The sequence below is a fragment of the Aythya fuligula genome, chromosome 1, assembly GCF_009819795.1.
Source record: "Aythya fuligula isolate bAytFul2 chromosome 1, bAytFul2.pri, whole genome shotgun sequence".
Classification (NCBI taxonomy): Eukaryota; Metazoa; Chordata; class Aves; order Anseriformes; family Anatidae; genus Aythya; species Aythya fuligula.
Window position 1 is genome coordinate 62,845,972 of NC_045559.1, and position 20,902 is coordinate 62,866,873.

The following is a 20,902-nucleotide window of genomic DNA, read 5'->3' on the forward strand; positions in this document are numbered from 1 at the left end:
ACACAAGAGACACTGCCAGTGTTTAGGAAATGGATTCCTGTCTATAGGGTAGAAAATGAGCACGTGGGTTTCCCTTTCTTAGCATACTGCTGCCTTCTCCAAATCACAAGAATATTGGTATAACTGCTCACACAAGCTTCTTCTAAAGTCAGGTGGGTATGCCCGCATATTTTGGAGTGTTGCCAACAGAATACAAAGGAGTTGTTGAAAGCTCAGTACCATTTATTTTATAAATGTTGAAGTCTTTACTTTTCTCACTCTGCCTTTCCCCCCTCTAGGAAACAGCTCTTCGGTTTATTTACTTCAACAAGAGAAGGTTTTGTTTAGACTCTGCGGTTTTACACTTGTCCTCTGAGTGTTACTTGCATGGCACTTCTCAAAGGTGGCACTGAGATATATCTTGCTGGCACTGAGATATAATGTATTGTATGGCATTGTTCAGCTTTCCAGAACAGACTGTTACTTTAGCAGAAAGCACATTATGGGCTTTAACTTTTACATTTTCTACTTAAGCTTTTTGTGTATAAGAGATTTCAAAGCAAATGAACGAAAAAAAATTATCACCAGACAAGGGTGTGCACAGTTGAAGGCTGGAAGTTTGGCATGGGCACCGAAGAAAAGTAATTATTACTTTGTAAGGAACAGAGAGATGTCACAACCTTTGAAATGACATTCAGTTCGCATTTCCTTTCTACATATCGTTCTAAGCAGATACTACAGTTTGGCAGAAAATGAAGAGCAAAAGCTTCCTGTGAAGATAAACTTAATGATTCAGTTTCTATAAACTAAACCTCCAGTGAGTTTAACACTACACCTTAGAAACACCTCTGCTGCCATCAGGAGAGGGACACTGCTTAGGTTCGTGCACATCGCCAGCCACTCCATCATCAGTCCTCACCCATCTAACTCCTCTGTCCTGTTCGATTTGGGTCTTCTGTGGGGACTACCAACACAACCACCAGACCAAGCACCACCCGGGCACAGGGGTGCAGCCTCTGTGGATGCCAGCAGGACTGCACCCACCTATTCCACAGCAGGACTTCCCCCACTGCATCTGGAACCAGTTTGGGCCACAGCGAGCAAAATGTCAGCTCCTGCTGCAGGTGACACAGGAGGAGACATTTTGCTTTTCAGGTCACAAGAAGGTGCCCAAATTAGATTGCATCTGCAGTGTTGGGAGGACGCACTGCTCTGCTAACCACTCAGCACCACATGCACCCAAGGAAAAAATGTTTACCTGGTGTGGCCACGGTTAACCTTTTTTCCTTGCTGAGACGGTGCCCATGGATGAATTCACTCATGGAAGGGGGGCCCCTCAGAAGATATGATTCTGTGGAAGCGGGATGAGGGGGGGCTCTTAATAATTTCTGGAGGTAGGTCCCTGAAGTCCTGGGATGGCTCTGATCACAAAGGGAAGGTGAGAATAGTCTTGCAGGAGATCCAAGAAAAATACATATGGAAACAAAAGAGTTTTACTTTAATTACCTTTCAAAGCCTCACGAATGACAACATCATGTTAATTTGATTAACAGGTAAAAACAAACTAGTGTTGCCACCCCATGTCATTTCCACAGCAGAGCACCTTGCCTGCATGGGAAATCCTGGTCCATATTAGGGGAGGAGGAGATGAGGTTGACTTATATCTCAATATCCTGGAGTCGATATGTACAAGGCTCCCTGAATGTTCTCTGCTTTTTGCATTGTGACTAGAACGTACAAGAAAAAGGAATGATTATCTAGGACTTCTCTAACAGAGAGTCCTTTTCATCTTCAGAACCATGGAGATCCCCACACCTATAAAGCTTTGACAGGACAGTCACAAGACAAGATGAGAACTCACTGCTTGAACAGCAAAATATTTGCATTAGTTTATGAATTGCAGCCATCCCCCTTCAAAAGGTTGCTTGCTCCTATGCAGAAAAATTGATCGGAGTGAACACATCTGTATTCTTTTTGCGCTGATGAAGAGCAAGTGAGCACTAAAGCTTAACAAAGCGATGCAACTTCTTTTGTGTTAAGCATTGAAATGCTCATAGAGAACAATCCTTTTTTATTTCAGATGCTCATTATGGAAAACCTTAAGGAAAACTTAAGGGAGAGTTGTTAAAGAAAATACATTCACAGTAATATTAAAGACATACAAGATGCACTGAGACACTGACAGATAATAGTGCAAAAACTTTGCATTAAGAAGGAAGAAATAACATTGTGAGTAGGAGGATCAGAATGACATGTTGCCAGGCTTTGAATTTCATTTTCATATCTTCCCCACCTCCTTCTCCCCAAGTGCAAAACAAAAAAATAATAAGGTTTACAATTCAGTGAACGACTTTAATGAAAGTCTGGCCACTGCACTGTACTATAAAGATCACTGCATGCATACCTTTTCCTCTGAGTGCCACTGCTGACCAGTAAGTTTGGTTGCTGTGGGCCCTGACTATGCAGGAGGAAAGTGTCTATGGTTGGCACGGTGGCTGATGCCTCCTCACTTACTTTAGGGCTGCCGATCTTGCTCTTTCCAAGCTTGCCTTTGCTGCGTCGGGACTGCTCATGGTCAAACTCTAAATCCTCCAGTCGCTGGGTAAGGGCAAGTTTTTGTTGGATAGCCATGCGCAACAGAGAGTTTAGTGTCTTCTTCTCATCCTCTGCAGCTGCTAGCTGCCTTTGCATCTCATCCAGCTGCGTGACGTATTCATCACACCTGGGAAAACAAACAAGGCAGAAATATGGGGAACTGGTCCAAGAACCAACTTTACCAGTGATCATATTACCGGGCCTCAGTTGCAAGCATGGATTCAGATCCAAGCTTTTGTTGAACCTAACCCTGCAAGCAGACAGCCTGACAACTTCTCTTCCCACTTTGAACAAATACCTACTTGGATCTGAATGCCGAAACTTCCCATTCAGCAGTATAACCTATGTCTAGAATATCAGAGTATTCTATGACTATAATATGCTTCTAATGCACATAACTAGCAAATGGAGGATAGGCTTGGGATTATCCCAAGGTTAACCCATAAATAACAACTTGGGGGGCTGGTTCAGCTGGTAACTCACCATGGATACAGATGCCTACTTATTAGATAGTAGTATGTTCCACAGATAGTAATATCTACTACATAAAAATATTACCCAAAAAATGATTAAAAACAGACTAAGTATTTTGAACACTTCACAGATCAGATTTTGTGAAATTAGAAACCTTCACTTGTTTGCCATTTTTAATTGGTTAATGCAGTAATATTCAGGAAGCCCCACACTTGGAAACTATTTCACATTTGCTGTTGAGCCTTCTGGAGGTGTGCTCAGATATGAAATGTCATGGACACTTACTCCTTTTAAACCCTCAGCCTCTCTTATCTGCATGAAAAACTTTTCATTCTTTTTCATTAGCTTTAGATCGCTGAGATAGATTTTGAAATAAAACCACCTTTCTGATATGAGTCTGTTAGCATTTAACATCAAATCCAACTTAGTCTTGCTTTTTAAAAATGATTCAATTAAGTTAACGCAAAGAGCAAGGCATTTCAGAATTTCTTAGTCAATTTTTGAAGTGAAATAGTTTTGGTTTATTAAAAATAGAACCATCTAACAAGTAACAACCAAGAGTGAAAAATGTATACCATCAGTGAAATGATTCATGGCTAGCAGCACTATCTAACCATAAGACATTTGTGGCAACATCTAACATTTTTTCACATTAAATAATACAGATTTCATTAAATTTCCTCCCCACATGTGATATGTTTAAATCTAAGTAGATATGCTGTGTAATTACATAGCGTAATGGATGATGATTTACTTTTATCAGTACCATTCTCAGAAAACAAGCAAAGAAAATAATTTTAGGTTTCCTTCTCCGAATGGGTGAAGCAATAAATTTTGAATTATTACAAACTGAGTGATGAAACTTGTTTGTAATTTTAATCTTCTCCTTCAGAAACAGAAATAAAGCATACTCAAAAATTCATACTTACTCTTCACTCACATACACACACACATATATATATTGCACTCTCCTTTTGAATAATTTAGGCACTTTAACTGGAAGCAAAATGACTCAGCCAGCCATAGCTTCAGCTACAGTTTCAGTATTATATTTCTCTACAGGACCTTAAAAAGCGTAAGTATCTGTATTTTAGGCCTGAGGAAGAGAGAGATTTCTGAATTATTGGTTGGCTTCAATTCAACTTGCACCTATTTCTACTGCAAGTTATGAGATGTTTATTGATGTCTTAGCTAGTTTCTTTGATAAAGACATTAGAATAAGCCAGCATTCTAGAAATTAAAATGAATTCATTTAAAATAGAAAATGTCTGAGTTATCAGGGTTTTAAAGACTCATTCTTGTAAACAGATGGATCCTGTATCCACCTCCCTCTTTTTCTCTCCTGCTCTCCTCTTGTCTAGATGAGACTTCAAATATGCTTTCTATTAAAAATTAAAATTAAAAAGTAACATCTGCAGCAACACCTGTAGCACTGTGCCATTAAAGGAATGAACTGTCTTGCTTTAGTATGCCCATAAGCCAATTTTCTTTTTAGAAGATTTTTTTATTTTTTTTCCTCAGGCTTTTAAATATGTTCTCGTATCTAGACATCTGCTTTGTAAAAAGAGCATAACTGAGCAGTTAAGAAACATAACCTCCTGAGGGTGGATACCACTAAAGCAGATTTAGGCAAAAATGCTTTTCACTACCTGCTATGAACAATAACAAGATAGACCTAGAAATGTGGATATGCTAGATGCAGTTAGCTGGCCTCACACTCAAAACAAAAACAATCTCATTAATACATTTTCCAGCTGTTCTCGCTAACTATATGCCCTTCCTAGAAGTCTCCCCACAATAGCAATCCAGCATTCTTGGCAGTTCACTGCAGTGTTTGGGTGGTTCCAGTCATCTGACCTCCACCACAACTCGAAGTTTCCTATTATTTTGCACAAACACATGGCCCATTGTCTCTGTGTTTTGTTGCTCAAGCGCATATATTTTTTGAGAAATAGCGTTCAGAAAGGTTAAGCCTAAATCAGTCAAATGAAGGCCATAATTGACTTTAGAAACTGCTGAATTAACAGCCTCAGATCTTCTTGAAGTCTGCAGCAGTGAAGGTTATTCCACGTAGTGGGAGGTAGCCACTGCCTGCAGACATGGTCCTGTAACGAAATATTGCCTGATATATGCAAGTGAAGGATAAAAAGAAAGGTGTTTCCAATTAAAAAATAAAAAAAGCTTTACACATGTTCATCTTGCCTTTTACCCATACATTTTATAAACATTGGTGAAGTCTCACAGCATACAGAGGAAGAAAAAGGCTAAGAGCTCTTAAGAGAGAGGATTTCTGGCATGGTGTGGACCACTGCAGAACAAGCAGGGCTCCAGGATACACCAGAGCTCTCAATGGATCTTCTAGAAGTGCTAGAGTAGTAGTTCATAACAGGTTAGGTTACATCTTCCTGCATCAGAGCTCTGTCACAGTTTCTCCCTTGTCTCATGACAGGTGTAAGCTGCAAGTGACTAGTAAATTATCTTGTATGTTGGTCTTAAGATTTATGCAGTGTCAAGTTTTCACATATTTCTTATTTCTCCTGTCTCAGAAAGGAAGCAGACAGATGCATAAGCCTGTTTATTTTGTATCAAGTGATCCAAGAAGCTTACGTAGGATTTTTTCATATTTCTCTGTCATCTACGAATGCAAACCAAATACCAAGTCAGGCCTAGGCAGAATTTCAGTCACACAAATCATAGCAGAGCTTGAGCTAAACCCAGTGACATTGACAGTGAGAAATCCTGGCTCTACCACATAAGCATAATTCTCTTCTGCTCATGAATGTTTTCTCATCCAGGATAGCTCTGGGATCTGTCCATACTTCTTAACCCATGTCTTCAGCACAAATTTTCTTTAAGTATTAATCATAAGAAAACATCTTGATGGGTAGAGAATAAAATCAGTACATGTAGTGTCTGGAGTATGGCAATATCTTGAGTAATATTTCTCTACTTTTGAATATCTATTTAGCATAGGAAAATAAAAGTATGCAGGGACTCAGTAAAATTAGCTTTCTGAATCCCTTCAAGATCCTTCTGTACAGACAGTTGTTTCTCTCCTTCGTCACGAGACATTTTATCCCTTCCCCTCTCAGCTCAACCCCTACTCTAGATGGAAAAACTAGAGTTTTAAAGAATTTGTTTTTTATTTGCCCTCTAGAGGAGCACTGGCTGTCAGCATCACCACCCCACAGCTCACACCATGTCAGTGTCTCGGGGCTGTGGCAAGGGGCTGCAACAGAAGGGGCAGGAAAGGCTCACACCATTTTCTGCTCTGGGAATATCAGAAGCAGCACAGTAAATAAGTAGACAGAAGCTGTGAATCTGACGGGCAGCACATAGCCCTGCTATCAGGTGGGAATTTAAACTTTGCCCATTCCATGCATCCCACCCACAAGCAGCCACAGAAGATGACTTCTCCAGCAGAAGCTGCAGCAGCAGGCTTAATGCACCATTAAAATATATCAACAAAAGTGCTACTATGGAAGAGCCCTCATCAGTGGTGTCTACCCCAAAACATTACCACAGATATAAAGACACTGAGTTTTAAAAAGCAAAACAAAAAATGAACAGTTAAGGTGTTTAACAATCAGCTGTTCTTCACAGCTGGCAGATAAATTTCATCACTCCAGTTAATTCCAACATTCTGACCTTCTCTAGCTCTCTAAACTTTCCAGATAGATGATTAAAAGAGTCTAAAAAATTGAATTTCTTTGTCCTATAAGTGTGGTGTATTTTTTGTGGTTTTAAGATCCAAAAGGGTTGGTGTAAAAATTGAGTGATTTAAAAAAGCAGCTGTATCATGAGTTTGATAACAGAAAGTTTTTATACTTTTGTTTTATTTTTCTTTTTTGAAGTGTGTTTGAGGAAACAGGAGCTTGAACTGCGGTAAGAACATATTCTTGCAGGTCTGAATTAAATTCAGAAAGGGATCGAGGCTAATGAAGAAGGAAGAAGGAAGCTGTAGAGATCAGAACCACAGAGATTGTGGATTGGGAAACAAACAGTCCAGGAAAATAAAAAGAACGAAAGAGGTATAAGGCTGGACAGAAGGAACTTTGAGCGGCAGAAGAGATCTGAAGAAAGAAACTGAGGAATAGAAGGACGCACAAGTGTCAAGGGAAAATCACAAAAAAAAAAGGAAGACTCTTGCTTTCTGCATAGGGAAGCTTTGCAGAAAATTGTTGTCTTTACTGTTCAGACTAGAAACACATCCGCTATACTCTCCTTATAACGTGGCATGAGCTTTATGCAGTGGATATGATGAAGGATCCATACAATTCAGCACCAGAATGAACGTCCATTTTAGAGTCAAGTGAACAGAAAAGAATGGGTTATGAAAAAGGATATTGCTCAATCAAGCAGCATGTAAAATCATTTTGACACCTATGAAACAACTCTACTTTTAGAGAGATATTCTCCCTATAGGACAAAATCAATAGTATCATGTGATGCAGGATTACCATGGAAATCACTGTTTTATTTAACATAAGACTATATATATAAATATACATATATATATATGTATATATACATTCAGCATTTATATATATATATATAAATTTTTAATATAAAATATATAATTTTTTATATTTAAATATTTATATATATTATATATATATATATATAAATATATAAATGCTGAATGTTGCTATCATATCAAATGTTACTGCATAGAGAATCTCGCATTCTTCTATTTCCAAACAGGTTTCTCTTCTTGAACAGACATTTATAGTATATTGTCTCTTTGTCAATTAAGCAAAAGCTATTCCAAATGAAGTACACAGAATGAGTCAATGATTTGAACATTTAGGAAAATTGATTTAATTATGAAGGTCATTAGATTCCAGGGTAGGGAAGGAAAAGCAATATTCTACAACAGAAAAATCTATAGAAGCCCACTGATATGCAAGATGTTGCAGTGAGTGACTTTTAATCACTGTCTCTACAAGATACTGGTCAAAACGTATGACCTCAAGGGCAGGAATACATCCATAGGTCCTGCAGTGAGTTTTTAATCACAACTGCATGGCATTTACCAACAGTAGTCGATGCTCTGAGTGGGGGTTATCTCTACTAATATTAGACATTTACAAAGTGGAAATTGGTAACTCAGCAAGTGACACAGATTCCTTTTACAGTTGTAGAAGAGACATGTTTCACTGCATCCTACACAAGATATCTATAATAGGCATCTAAATGAATGGCACCCTTTAAGCTTAATTCTTGCAGAAAAGATGCTGCTGCCTCCCGCTGGCTGTAGGGCATGCCTTAAATCCAGCAGAAGTGTGCATGTGGGATGCCTGAATACAGTAAAGAGCACTCAGTACACCAACCTAATATTCTCTTTAAGCATCAGCTTCCAAATCTTTGCAAACTTGTTTCACCTCACAGGCTGAGATTTAGACTCCACACATGACCCTTGTTTGCTTTATGCTCGTGATGCCACACCTCTCTTCAGGAGTTAGTAGCCCTCCAGGTAGCCTTATAGAGTTAGTACATTCATTTACCTCCTAGAGTAATGAGCCGGTAAACAAAGATTGACACGTGCATTTCTAAAACACACACAGAAGTTTGCTTTCCTGAAGGCATTCTCTAGATGGCAGTGAAATGAATGGAGCTACCTTGGTTCACACCACCTGATGAGTTGGCTCTTCATTTCCATTATGGCACTACACGTACTCTTCCAACGATGAACCTATGATGAATTTGTACACAGCACCAAAGTCACAGCATGGAAATGGCCCCTTCTCCATCCTTCCCACCTCTCAGCTGCTGCTGCTACCATGACTAAGCAACAAAAGACTGAAGAATGGTGGAAGAGGTGAGATAGCACCTATATAGTGCAGGGAGCACACGGGCACAAGGCATGAAGAAGTCTTATCACTTATGGACTAAAGCACAAGCAAGAAATCTTCATTGTGTTCGATCACAAACAGGGAGAAGAGGGAGGGGGAAGAAATAATAGAAAAAAAAGTCCCAAGATTGCTGTTTTCTTTGCTTATTTGAGTGTTAAGAATTTATTAATGGAAGCACTGGATCTTCAAAAACGAAATACTTGTAGCTAACATTTTGAAAAGCACCTAAAACCAAAAGCTCTTTTAAGAATGTATGGAAGAAGGAAAGAAGAGAAATGATTAATTACTGTCCTGTCAGGAGGACTTATGCTACAGAAGGTAAGTGAAATTTTTATCCTGTGTAGAAGTTAATAAATTTGATATTACAGCTGGAGAAAATAAGAATTCATGTTGGAATGTGAAATTGCAGTGACCTCACAATTATTAGTGCTGGATTACAGCACAGGCTGGTTGATGAAATAGATTTTTCTAGTGGTAGGTAATAAATCTCATGATAATGAAGCCGTAAGATTCTGAAGATCTTCATTAACCATACGACAGCTTTATGTGACAGAATCACTGTGTACTTCTGAATGTGAATATCAGCCATATAAATCTCCTATTTGATTTTCACTTAAAAAAGCCCTATAAATGCAAATGGACTGAAGGCTGATATTGGCCTTTATAACACTTTACTCAAGGTTGTATTGACATTGCTATTCTCCAGCATTATTTTCCAAGACATGCATCCCAGTAGCACTTGAAAGCTTGCAAGTTTTGCACAGCAAGCACTGCAAGACTCGTTCACCTTCATCCAGCAAACCCTTGACCTTGCAGAAAATAATTTCTGTCTCTCCTCCTAAGTACCGAACATACACAGGTATGTCTGTTCTCGCTTTGCACACTTATTTACTTTTACAGTGTTGAGTCAGACAGTGAAATCATTTCCCTTACCTGGTTGCAAACATTGCTCTCAAGGATGAGAAGGTTGCTGCATCTTCCTTCAAAGCCTTAAGTTCATTCCGTAGCTTGGTCATGGTTTCAGTCACCATTGCTTTTTCATTTTCATACTTATTCTTCAAATTGGCTAATGCCACTTCAGCTGTCTGAAAACACAGATAAGGATATTTGCTTATGACAGAGATATCTGATAACAACTCAGATTCCATGCTTGCTTTTACTTTAAGTTTCCTTCTCCATTCAAACAGCAAAAGAAGGTTAGACCTGAACCGTGCCCTTTAATGGCATCTTTTAAGTTGTCCTCCATAAAGTCAGGAAAAGGAGAAAGCAGTTGAAAGGACAAAGCCAATTATAATGCGCTGGCTACAACTCAACACCTTAAATGTCTGTGCAAAATGGTTCAGCTGCATGTTGAGGGCTCAGGCAAATGAGCAAGTTACTACAGCTTAAGGATTTGCTACCACATCCTTGAGAAACAAGGTGCATCTCTGACCACGTTGCAAATGGGACACACGGCACATTAGACTCAGCCTTGGTATCTGAGGGCTGAACTGACTTGGTTTTCCTCATGCTTTCTGCCATGGCTTTCCTTGCATGAGGTGATTGCTAGGGTGTGACAGCTGGTTTTCATGTCTGAACACTGGCAATACATACTGTTGAGCTACATTATTCTGTCAGCTTTAATTACTACAAAAAAAAGAACAAAGAAAGCGTAAATTACAATTTTCACTTAAAAGGAAAGCAAGGCTTTGTAGCCACCTATTTCTTTATTTCTGTGCTTCCTTCTTTCTTTATTTTGTCCATTACCTCCACTAGAGTTCTTCACTTTCCTGACTATCTAACTACATTTTAGTAATTACATTTGTCTTATATTTACAAGAGTTGAATCTTCTGTTTTAGTTATGAAATGTAGTATCATTTTGAATTTATTCAAAATACGTACTTTACAGGGGCTTTACACTACTGCTATGAGACATTTTAAATTATTGCCATTGAATTACCTGAAGAAAAAATGTTTCCTTTTGAATTTACCTAGAGTGGAGGGGGCGGGTATTATTTTTTCACTTCACTTAGTGCAGAATAAGTTGTAGCATTTCATATCAGCAATGAGTTTTCCCTGTTGATCTTGTGGGTTTGTGAACCATCATAAGGGGAAAGAATTGTGGAAAACATTATTTCAAAGATGCCAGCAAAGGGATGCTAATGACCAAATACTTGGAAACTGATTTTAAACTCAGTTTTCTGAATCTTGTCACTAACAATGCCTCTTAAGAAAAGGACATTATTAACATCTCCTACTAAAACACAACTCTATTCATTTGTACCTGGGGAAACAGCAGTTACAAATGGCCACACTAAAATAAAAATTCCTTTTTTTTTTCAATTATATATCCAGTAATAAAGTTTTCTCTACTTTCACACTAGTTTACATTGAGAAAATTAAAAAAAATGCTAATAACTTCCTGAAATTTTAAATATTTATTGTTTCATGTCAAACTTGAAATTATCAGCAACACATTGTAAAATAAAACAAAACAAAAGCCACTTAGGGTTTGTAGAAGCCTTGATGACATATGCTTTGTTATAATGTAGGATGGTACCATCCTACGCCTTAGCAAGAAGAAAACAGAAATCATCAGCTTTCTGTGTTTCCAGCCATGAGCAAAAATTAACACATAAATTAACATGGAGAAGAAAGATTAATTATGTTTAACAAATATATATTTTTTAAAACAAATCTAGAATGTAGTGAGTCAGCAGACAAATTCCTTCTTAACAGGTATTATTAAATCAGATTAATTTAAGAATTTTCAGGTCACTAATGAGACAGAAGTGATTTATGAGAGCAGAGCTAGGCTCTGTTGCTCAAACTGAGTTCTGCTTTGGCCTAAAGCAGGAATTCAGATGTCTTTGTTCTGCAAGAGAAGGCCAGACTACTGTCCCTTAACTATGGCAGTTCAAATACAGAATTCACCTATTCAAGATTTTTCCTTTGTTTAGGAATAAAAATGAGTTAAAGATATGTGCTGTGCCACTTAATGGTAGGCTTATAAAAAATAAATTAATTGTTTCAGTATTGGAAACATACATATTCCCTGTAAGATTTTACACAACAGGGGAACTGTGTGCAAGGACTAGAGCTAGTTAACTGCAATCAATGCCCTTTCCTCTTGCCCCTCCAGTTATTCTTCATAACCAAAATTCTCTGTCTCAACAGAAACCAAAGGGGAAAATGTCATTCTGCAGAAATTCATGAAGATCACCTCCCGTGCAGAAACTCAATATTCATGTTCTGGCTGGTTGTGCTGATCTAGCAAAACAAAGTTTCAGTGCCTGCAGTTCAACTGACCTGTTTGCTCTGGCCATTTTGCATTACCAGAGAAGTGTGCTAGAAAGCATTAAGTGTTACAGCTCAAGACAAGGCAACACTTTATTACTGCCTTTTCTCTGAATGATTTAGAAAAACATAATATTGGTATTCTGAAGTGGGAAAGGATAACACTAATTAATTACTTCTATTTTTCCCATAGACAATCAACAATTTTATACCCAGTAGCTTTCATGTAGCTGCAGTTGAAATTTATTTTCCAGGTATGGTAGAACCATGAGAAAGTATGTTTTTCCATCACTAAGGCCTTAATATAATTTTATTGTAATAAAAATTTAAAATATGCAGAATATAACAAAATATGTATTTTATCATAAAACAACAAGGACCTCAACAGTCGTTTCTCATTGTTAACCATTTTAATAGGTTCTTTATATATGCCTAACAAGCTTTTCAACATGCTTCTTTGCAGGCTGCCCAGGGTCTCCCTTCTGAAATTCTCCTAAGTGAAGAATCACGAGCAAATGTACAGACCAGCAAAGCAAAACTGAGCAAAATGTGTTTTTAGTAGGCAAGACAAAGTAGAAAGTAGAAATCAGGGGATGCTTCTGCTACAAATGTGCAGACAGGCAACCACAGCCAGTGGAGCAGAAGGGCATTGCTTTAATGTGATGTTCAGCTTGCTAAATCAATCTGTGTAAGAGCCTGCGTGCAGCAGTCTATGCGGATGCTCAGGTTACCCAGAGCTCATCAGTTTGGGACCTGGATGCTGACTGAGGCCGACTGCTGTCAGACTCCCTGGCTCTGAGGATGCTATTTTACAATGCAGCTAAATCAATCTATATTGGCTAGCTGCCACTGAAAGAATAATCACCCAGCCTTTCCCCATCCCTAACCTTTGCACACCGGATGGTTTTCTTCTGTGCTTACCACCAGCTGATCTAGGGAGCTGAACAGGCAGAAAATGAGCCTGAAGCACCTTGGAGACAGGATGCATGATGGGGAGCATGGCTGAGGGTACAAAGGGTGGTTGGATCCCCTCTTGCAGAGTATCCATGTGTCTGGTTACCTCTGCTGCACTGCTAGGCTGTGCTGTGAGTACCATACCCAGGAATAAGGCAGACTGAAGACACAACTTCATGCTGTTCTTCCTCCAGCAGAAGCTACAGCCTAAATTATTTGTTTGTTCTTTCTCATTACCAATCTCCAAAACTGTGCCCACTGAACCATGTGTGTGACTGTGCCTGGAACCAGCCCTGGGGATAACCTAGGATAATCTAGGGAGGGAGCAAAGAGCTCCAACAAGTGGACTCCTGCCAGTGTGATACACCATTAAGGAAGAGAGCTAGGGTACACCGAGCTCACCATACCTGTTCCCCCAGAATACAGTTGCAGCGTTTGGGCCTTCAGGAGTTGAGGTGAACACATACCCAAGGTGCTGCCAGAACTAATAAAGTCCTTTTCATGCCTTTCCTTATCCTTACAGAAGAGATGCATGCTCAAATCCAGCTTCCTAAAGGTTGCCCTCCTGAAATCCATGAACATAGCTCATTTTCTCTATATAGATTTCACATTTCAGGAAGACTTCATATCTCATTTACTTTCTATTAAGAGTAGAAGAAGCAAACCAAGTAAAACCAAAATATTGCTGAAAGAATATTAAGTCCTGCAGTGGTAAGTACAAGAAAGGAGAACAGCAGCTTGCCATTTTAGTGCAGAAATCACACATGATAATGAATCTGTCCACCCAGTTTCAGTGTACAAATTCCACTGCACTGTCTATATAACAACTGAGCTTTTGTTTATAGATCAGGTGCTGCACATGTGGTGTTACCCAGCCCAGTTATCTGAAGGACTTTTACCGATATCTCAGTTATGGAAGCTGCAGACAGCATAGTTATTGCCAACAATATGGATGTGAAAGTCTTCCTTACTCATACAGCTCCTTCCCATTCAATTATTTACCTACAAGAATGACTGATCATATTTCAGTCACAATTTCAGGATAATAAATTACCCATACAGGCATGTTTGCTCTCTGTAAGCTATTAGAAACCAAAATCAAAACCATTACTGAACTGGCCCTAAAAGTTATTATATCATTAACTTGATATTACTTCACAATTTATGCTTCCTGTTAATCCTAATGTTACTTGGTTTTGCTGTATGAAACTGGTGCTGACACAGTAATTACAGCTACAAATAAACAGATACATAAATCAAGCTGAAGTAAGCAAGCAAGCTAGCAAGATATATGTTGTGACTTGCTATCTTGAGCCATTGATTTGTTTAATAATCAATTTCCCTGGTCTTAGGTTTGTGGCTTCTCAGAGCAAATCATGTCCTCTTTTCTATCTTACAATGTTTAGTGTCTTCTATTTCCGGCCCAGCCTAATGCTAAAATGCTGATGTGAAAATATTACTAAAGAAAACACAGCTAGATTAAAAAGAAAGACTTTAGCATCAGAGATTGTCAAATGCAGAAAGCTAGGCAATAGCTTATCAGGTTCAAACAAATTTATTGCATGTTGTTAGAGATTTAAAAGCTGTAACTGCACTGCCAGAGTGCCCAGACCATTGCAACAGGAGCAAGAAACAGAGATTCCTTCAGTGCTTTCCTGCAGTCAGGTAATTTCCTGTAGTCAGGTAATTTCCTGGTAGGAGAAGTGAACACAGTTCAGGTTTGTTCTTTTTTTTTTTTGCCTTTTCTTTTGTCTGTTTTTTTTTTTTTTTTTTTTTTTTTTTTTTTTTTTTTTTTTTTTTTGACAGCTGTCTGTCCCTGTACCTGGATAACAGGGGATGTTAGCACACTGCAAAGAAATGTATGGCCAGGAAAGCCGAACATTTTAAATGGAATGTTGCAATACTTCTGGTGGTCACTAGATAGCACCAGTGCTTCCCCAATAAAGGGTGTACCTCCGTTACTGAAATCCAGCCCCAAATACCCAGGGCCCGGCTGCTGATCTGCCCCCAGGATTTGAATGTTGGGATGCTCTAGAAAGGCCAGATCTTGTAAATTTTTTTCCAGTGCATTCGATTGTGCTAATTTTGCCTTCCAAAATTGTTCAAAAAATAAAAAATAAAAATCACCTTAAGTATCTCACAGTACGATGTACAGGATGAAAAGACATCACTGCATGTCAACATCAGCTTCATTAGGTCTCAAGGGATGTTTTTAATAAATTACAATACAAACATTTGTGGTTTTAGAGAAAATGAAAAAAACTGATTCAGATGTCCTCTGTAGGCTTATCTAAATTGAACCCAGAGAGGAAAATATCCCCAACCTTTTGCTGCTTAGAAACTTATTATTTTGGAGAGGAAGAACTCAAGGGGATGAATCTTGACTTATGTTTTCTGAACATGAGGTGTGTTTTTGGCTGCTTTTTGTCCTTGGGATACACTCATCGCCAGAGTGACAGAATGGCAGTACTGCTACACCACAATTAACTCAACCCCCATCTCTCTAACTTTAAATTTCTTCACCCCTTTTATATTATTACACCTTTTAACTTGAAAGTTTGAGGATATTGGTATTTGGTTTGCATTACAAGAGTTGATACCCAGTTGAATAGCTACAGACATTTATGCTGTTACCCAACAAAGAAAAGTTTAGCTGATAGCACCTTCTTACTCAGTAAATCTATCTTTCCTATTTCAGTGAGCACACTTCAGGATGATGTGTTACTTCTGACAGTAATTTAAAGAAAAAAAAAATCTTTAGAAAGATTGAGCTAGATTAAAATAAATGATAGGTCTACTGTGAAAAAAAAATAATCTTTGTTTTGGTATCTAAAGATGTACTTCAATTACATCTTAATTACATGGAAAATCCTCATGTAATTGCTCAGAGCTATTATTACTTAGCTAAGGATAGTACTTACTTACTCCAATTAATATTTAACATGTGTTGTATGGGGGGGGAGGGGTGTGCATGGTATAAATGACTCAATATATACTGATATATAGATGCAATTTAAAAATCCCCAGTACCCAGAGATACAGCTACAGATCCAATCATCAATTAATTTTCAAACTTTAACTTCAGATTCATCAACTTCTGGGAATTTTAATACTGAAATCCTATCATTATCATCAGAGAATAGGATACCAAGCTATTAACCAGGATTTATGCCCCCATGTGGTTTATACTACACATCTTTAAGATGAGAAAAGTCCTGGGCAATCTGGATACTCTGTCCCTGCAGAGTCTTGCATTCACATGTAATTCTGTGCATAAGAGGACTATCTGAAATAAATAGAATTGTTTGCATGTTCAAATTTAACTTCTTAAAATATTTGCAGACCCAGAATCTATCAGATACAAGGGGTTTGGGAGGATATACCATGCAAAAATATTGTGAGTATTCTTGAAAAACACACCATTATGCGGTCCTCTTTTGGCATTTAATATAGAATGCTGCAATTCTCAGCCTATTTACATCAGTATAACATCAAAAATAAAGAGGGTTTGATGATTTGATGGTAAGACCCTGATAATTACAGGCCTGTCAGTTTCACTTCGCTGCCTGGCAAAATTATGGAGAAAATTATTCTGGTAGTTATTGAAAAACACCTGAAGGACAATGTGGTCACTGGCCATAGCCAAGGCGAGTTCATGAGGGTAAGGTCCTGTTTAATGAACTTAATTTCCTTTTATGACAAGGTCACCCATCTAGTTGACCAAGGGAAGCCAGTTATGTAATCTTTTTGGATTCCAGTAAAGCTTTTGATACTGTTTCTCACAGTATCCTTCTGGACAAAATGTTCAGCATACAGCTAGATAAAAACATAATGTAATAGGTGAACAATTAGCTGATGGATCAGGCTTGAAGAGTTGTAAGTAAATGGGGTTACATGAGACTGGTGGCCGGTCACTAGTGGGATTCCACAGGGCTCCATTTTGGGGCCAGTTCTCTCTAATGTTTTCATGAATGAGTTAAATGTAGAACTAGAAGATGTACTGAGTAAGTTTCCAGATGATACTAAATTGAGCGGAGCTTCTGACTCCATCAAGGGTAGAGAGGCCTTACAGAGAGATCTGGACAAACTAGAGAGCTGGGCAATCACCAACAATATGAAGTTTAACAAGAGCAAGTGCCAGATTCTGCACTTGGGAAGGGGCAATCCTGGGTATACGTACAGACTGGGGGATGAGAGGCTAGAGAGCACCCCTGCAAAAAGGGATCTGATGGTGTGGTTGATGGCATTGAATGTGAGTAAGCAGTGTGCCCTGACAGCCAGAAGGGCCAAAAACACCATGGGGTGCATCAGGCACTGATAGCTGGTTAAGGAAAGGATTGTCCCACTCTGCTCTGAGCTTTCGAGGGCTCATGCTGAGTACAGTTTATAGTCTGGGGCATCAAAATATAAGAAGGTCATAAAACTATTAGTGTCCAAAGTACGGCTACAAAAATGGTGAAGGGTCTGGAAGGCAAGAAGTATGAGGGGCTGAGGTCCCTTGGTTTGCCCAGCCCAGAGCAGAGCAGGCTGAGGGGAGGCCTCATGGCGGCCTGCAGCTCACTCACGAGGGGAGCAGAGGGGCAGGCGCTGAGCTCTGCTCTCTGGGGACAGCGACAGGACCCGAGGGAATGGCATGGAGCTGGGACGGGGAGGGTCAGGCTGGGGGTTAGGGAAAGGTTCTGCACCCAGAGGGTGGTCGGGCACTGGGACAGGCTCCCCAGGACAGTGGTTGTGGCACCGAGCCTGCCAGAGTTCAGGAAGCATTGGACAGCGCACTCAGACACATCGTTTGGTTTTTGAGTAGTCCTTTATGGAGCCAGGAGTTGGACTCAGTGATCCTTGTGGGCCACTTCCAACTCAGTATTCTGTACAATTCTGATTGTTTAAGCTGTTTAATTTTTCAAAATACTCACTTGAAAATTTTAACTCTTGTAAAATATAACTTTATAATTAATCTGTCTCAAAAAAAAAATGCAGTTACTGTTTCAGGTTGCTTTATCATATAATGATGTTGTCCCTTTTCTTAAAAATAAACCAAAAATTTTATATTCTAAAGGATAAAAAATGTTACAATAGCAGGAGAAGTTATAAGAATAATATTTATTTATTTATTTATTTATTTTAAATCCAATTACCTGTAAATAAAATAACCCAGCATTTCACTTGGTGTTTTATCACAAAAATGCCCTGCTCTATACAATCCAAGGTGACCGCTTGCACTCTTACACCTGCCATTCTCTTCAAGAGGTGTGCTTTAGCTTTCTGTTTTTTAATTTAATTTCCTTAAAGTTGCTGCAGTGCTTGACTGTAGTGGATCCCTCCCCATCTCTCTCCTCTGCTTTTCCCTCACTCTCTCTGCTGCCTGAGCCCTTGTTTAAGATGGGTGCTGGAAAAAAGCAGAGATGGAGAGCTTAGAGAGGAGGTAGGGTGGTAGATAAGAAAGGCCTGCCATCACTGTGATTGAGAGGCTCAGTAAAATCTCTCCCCCTGAAATACTGATGGATAAGCTTGCAAGTGACCTGTGTAAATAACAGGCACTCCTAGCCGGCTCCCTTTTTGGTACCTTACCTGCTTGTTGGCTTTCAGCACTGCTCTCAGGGTTGCTATCTGCTCCCGCTTGGTACTCAGGAGGGATTTCAGCTTCAGTATCTCTTCCATTAAGGCCTCCTTGTCTTTGTCAATCATGGGTGCCAGCTCCCGAGCTGCAGCACGCTGGCGCGACAGCTGCAGCGACCGGTCTACAGCCTTCTGCAAGTGCTTGATTTGGTCCCTTATTATGGCATTGAGGTTGTAGATGTTCATCGGCTCTTTGCGAATGTCACTGGTATCGGAGACAGGGGAGGAAGGAGGGGCTGTGATGACAGGGGAAATTGTAGGTGTTTTAGTTGGGCTCTGCTCCTTGCCAGGCTCCATGGCCTCTTTTGTCACCTGCTCGGTTGGGGTCCTGGCTTCTACGGGCGATGCCATTCCCCTTCTGGCAAGTCGTGGGGAAAGGAGACCTCGAGGGTCATCTGGTCCTTTCAGGCTGCCACTGCGGGTGACTCTGCTTTGCCTGTAATAGTCCAACATAACCCTGTTTGGTGTCTCGTTGTTGCACAGGCAGACATGATGGTAGAGCTGAGCCAGTTCTTCACTAAATGTCACTAGCTCATCCTGGGCGGTGTTGAGGGTATTGTGGTTTTCATTCGCTATGCTTGTCATCCTTTGTAATTCCTTTTCCATGTGGACCATTTTTTCCTGGCTTTCCTTGGTCGACTTCTCCAGGGTTGTCACCTGTTCATCATATGTCTGGATTCTGCTCTCATACTTGGCCTTCTCTTCAGTGTAGTTTTCCACATGTTTATTATATTTCTCCTTTAAGGCTTTGATTTCTGCTTTAAGGTCTATCACCTCTGTAACAGCTACTTTGTATTTACATTCTAGAATCTCCAAGCCATTGATGTCCACTTCATAGTCATGTGCTTCCTCGCTGGGATCTCGGCCCTTCTCACAGTCATGCTCTGCTTTTAGCTCCTTGTTGCTTTGCAGCCCCCTCATGGCATTGACGTGTTCCGTGAGCCTGTGGACTCGCTCATGTTGCTCGGTCAGGGCTCCCTTTGTGTGCTCCAGCTGCGTCTGAGACTCTTGCAGGTTGGCCAGGAGAATTGCCTTCTCTCTCTCCACCTGCAACAGAGTCAAAGTTAGACACCTGGCATCTGATCCTACCCATGCTTTTCTGCTGAACGCCAAACTCAGCCAATCATGTTCATCACTTCCATTCCCCCACTCTGCATATGCAACCTGAGGGCTTCCAAAAGACTCGACCCATATATCCCTAAGCCATGAAATTAAATCAAAGAGATACGTGTAACTTGTAGAGGATTATGAAGTCCCAGCTTCTGCTGCCATATGCAGTATCTCACACATTGCCCACGGAAGAATTAGTGCCCAAGCCCTAAGTGCATAGTCAGCTAGCGTGATAATACTGGATTTATCAAGACATATGTTCCCTGAATTTTAATAGGCATAACTGCATCACTGTCAACTATAACATGTTACTCTGATACATACACATCTCCCAGTGGAGTTTAAATTCACATTTTCTGTGAATAGCTTTACCATCCTCCACAATTTTTATTTATATCTTTGGACTGTTGCAAATTTTCATAAAGGAGGGCTTGATTACTGAATGCAAATACAGTAAACAAATGGCTGTGTACATTTCCAGAAATTACATCAAATAACCCACCATGTGTGAATACAACGCAGATCAGGAGCCTGAACACATGAAGCTTCTAGGAAGCCCCATTCCCCAGCACTTCAAGGAAAGCAAAATCCATCCTTTTAAGGATAATGCAGAAAAAGTGGAATTTGCAGTATAATTAACAAACCACTGGTTCTGACCTATTAAGTTCCTTTCTGAATAACCACAGAGAAATGTGGATATTGAAAAGTGGAAGAAGACCTAGAGGACTCTTCTTGTAGTTTTAAAGCACAGCATCTTCAAGCGAACAAGAAATATCTGCTCAGATATTCACTGCTCATAACACACCTGAATGATTCTCATTTCAAATTTTAGTGTAATGTTCCAACTTTTTCTTCTTTGCCTTCATCCTGTTCTGAGCTGTGAATTGGAAAGCAGAGGAAGGCACAGGGGCATGGCATGATTCTCACTCTCGTGGCCTTTGCAGTAGGATCTGGAGCCTATCAGGCTGACTGCTCTTACTCTGCTGCAGTATCTCAGCCCAGTATTTAGACGTGCGAAGACATCATGTTCCACACTTCCATT

General features: G+C 39.7%; 1 protein-coding gene across 16 annotated transcripts in view; it reads right to left on the reverse strand.

Moving 5' to 3' along the window:
• The window catches only part of BICD1 (BICD cargo adaptor 1), a 172,732-nt gene that overhangs the window by 21,558 nt on the left and 130,272 nt on the right, over positions 1-20,902 (reverse strand). For 7 of the 16 annotated variants that reach the window (XR_004254278.1, XM_032205270.1, XM_032205289.1 and 4 more), the window contains exons 5-8: positions 18,703-19,797; positions 9,837-9,988; positions 2,384-2,701; positions 1,238-1,428 (exon numbers count right to left, since the gene is read on the reverse strand). Coding sequence is in view for 13 of the 16 variants with exons in the window: in XM_032205270.1 (XP_032061161.1) it covers positions 1,238-1,428; positions 2,384-2,701; positions 9,837-9,988; positions 18,703-19,797 (1,756 nt within the window). In the remaining 3 variants the exon portion in view is untranslated. Of the gene's footprint in view, positions 1-1,237; positions 1,429-2,383; positions 2,702-9,836; positions 9,989-18,702; positions 19,798-20,902 lie in introns of those variants that run through there. The other 9 variants (XM_032205326.1, XM_032205318.1, XM_032205374.1 and 6 more) reach the window with 3 other exon arrangements.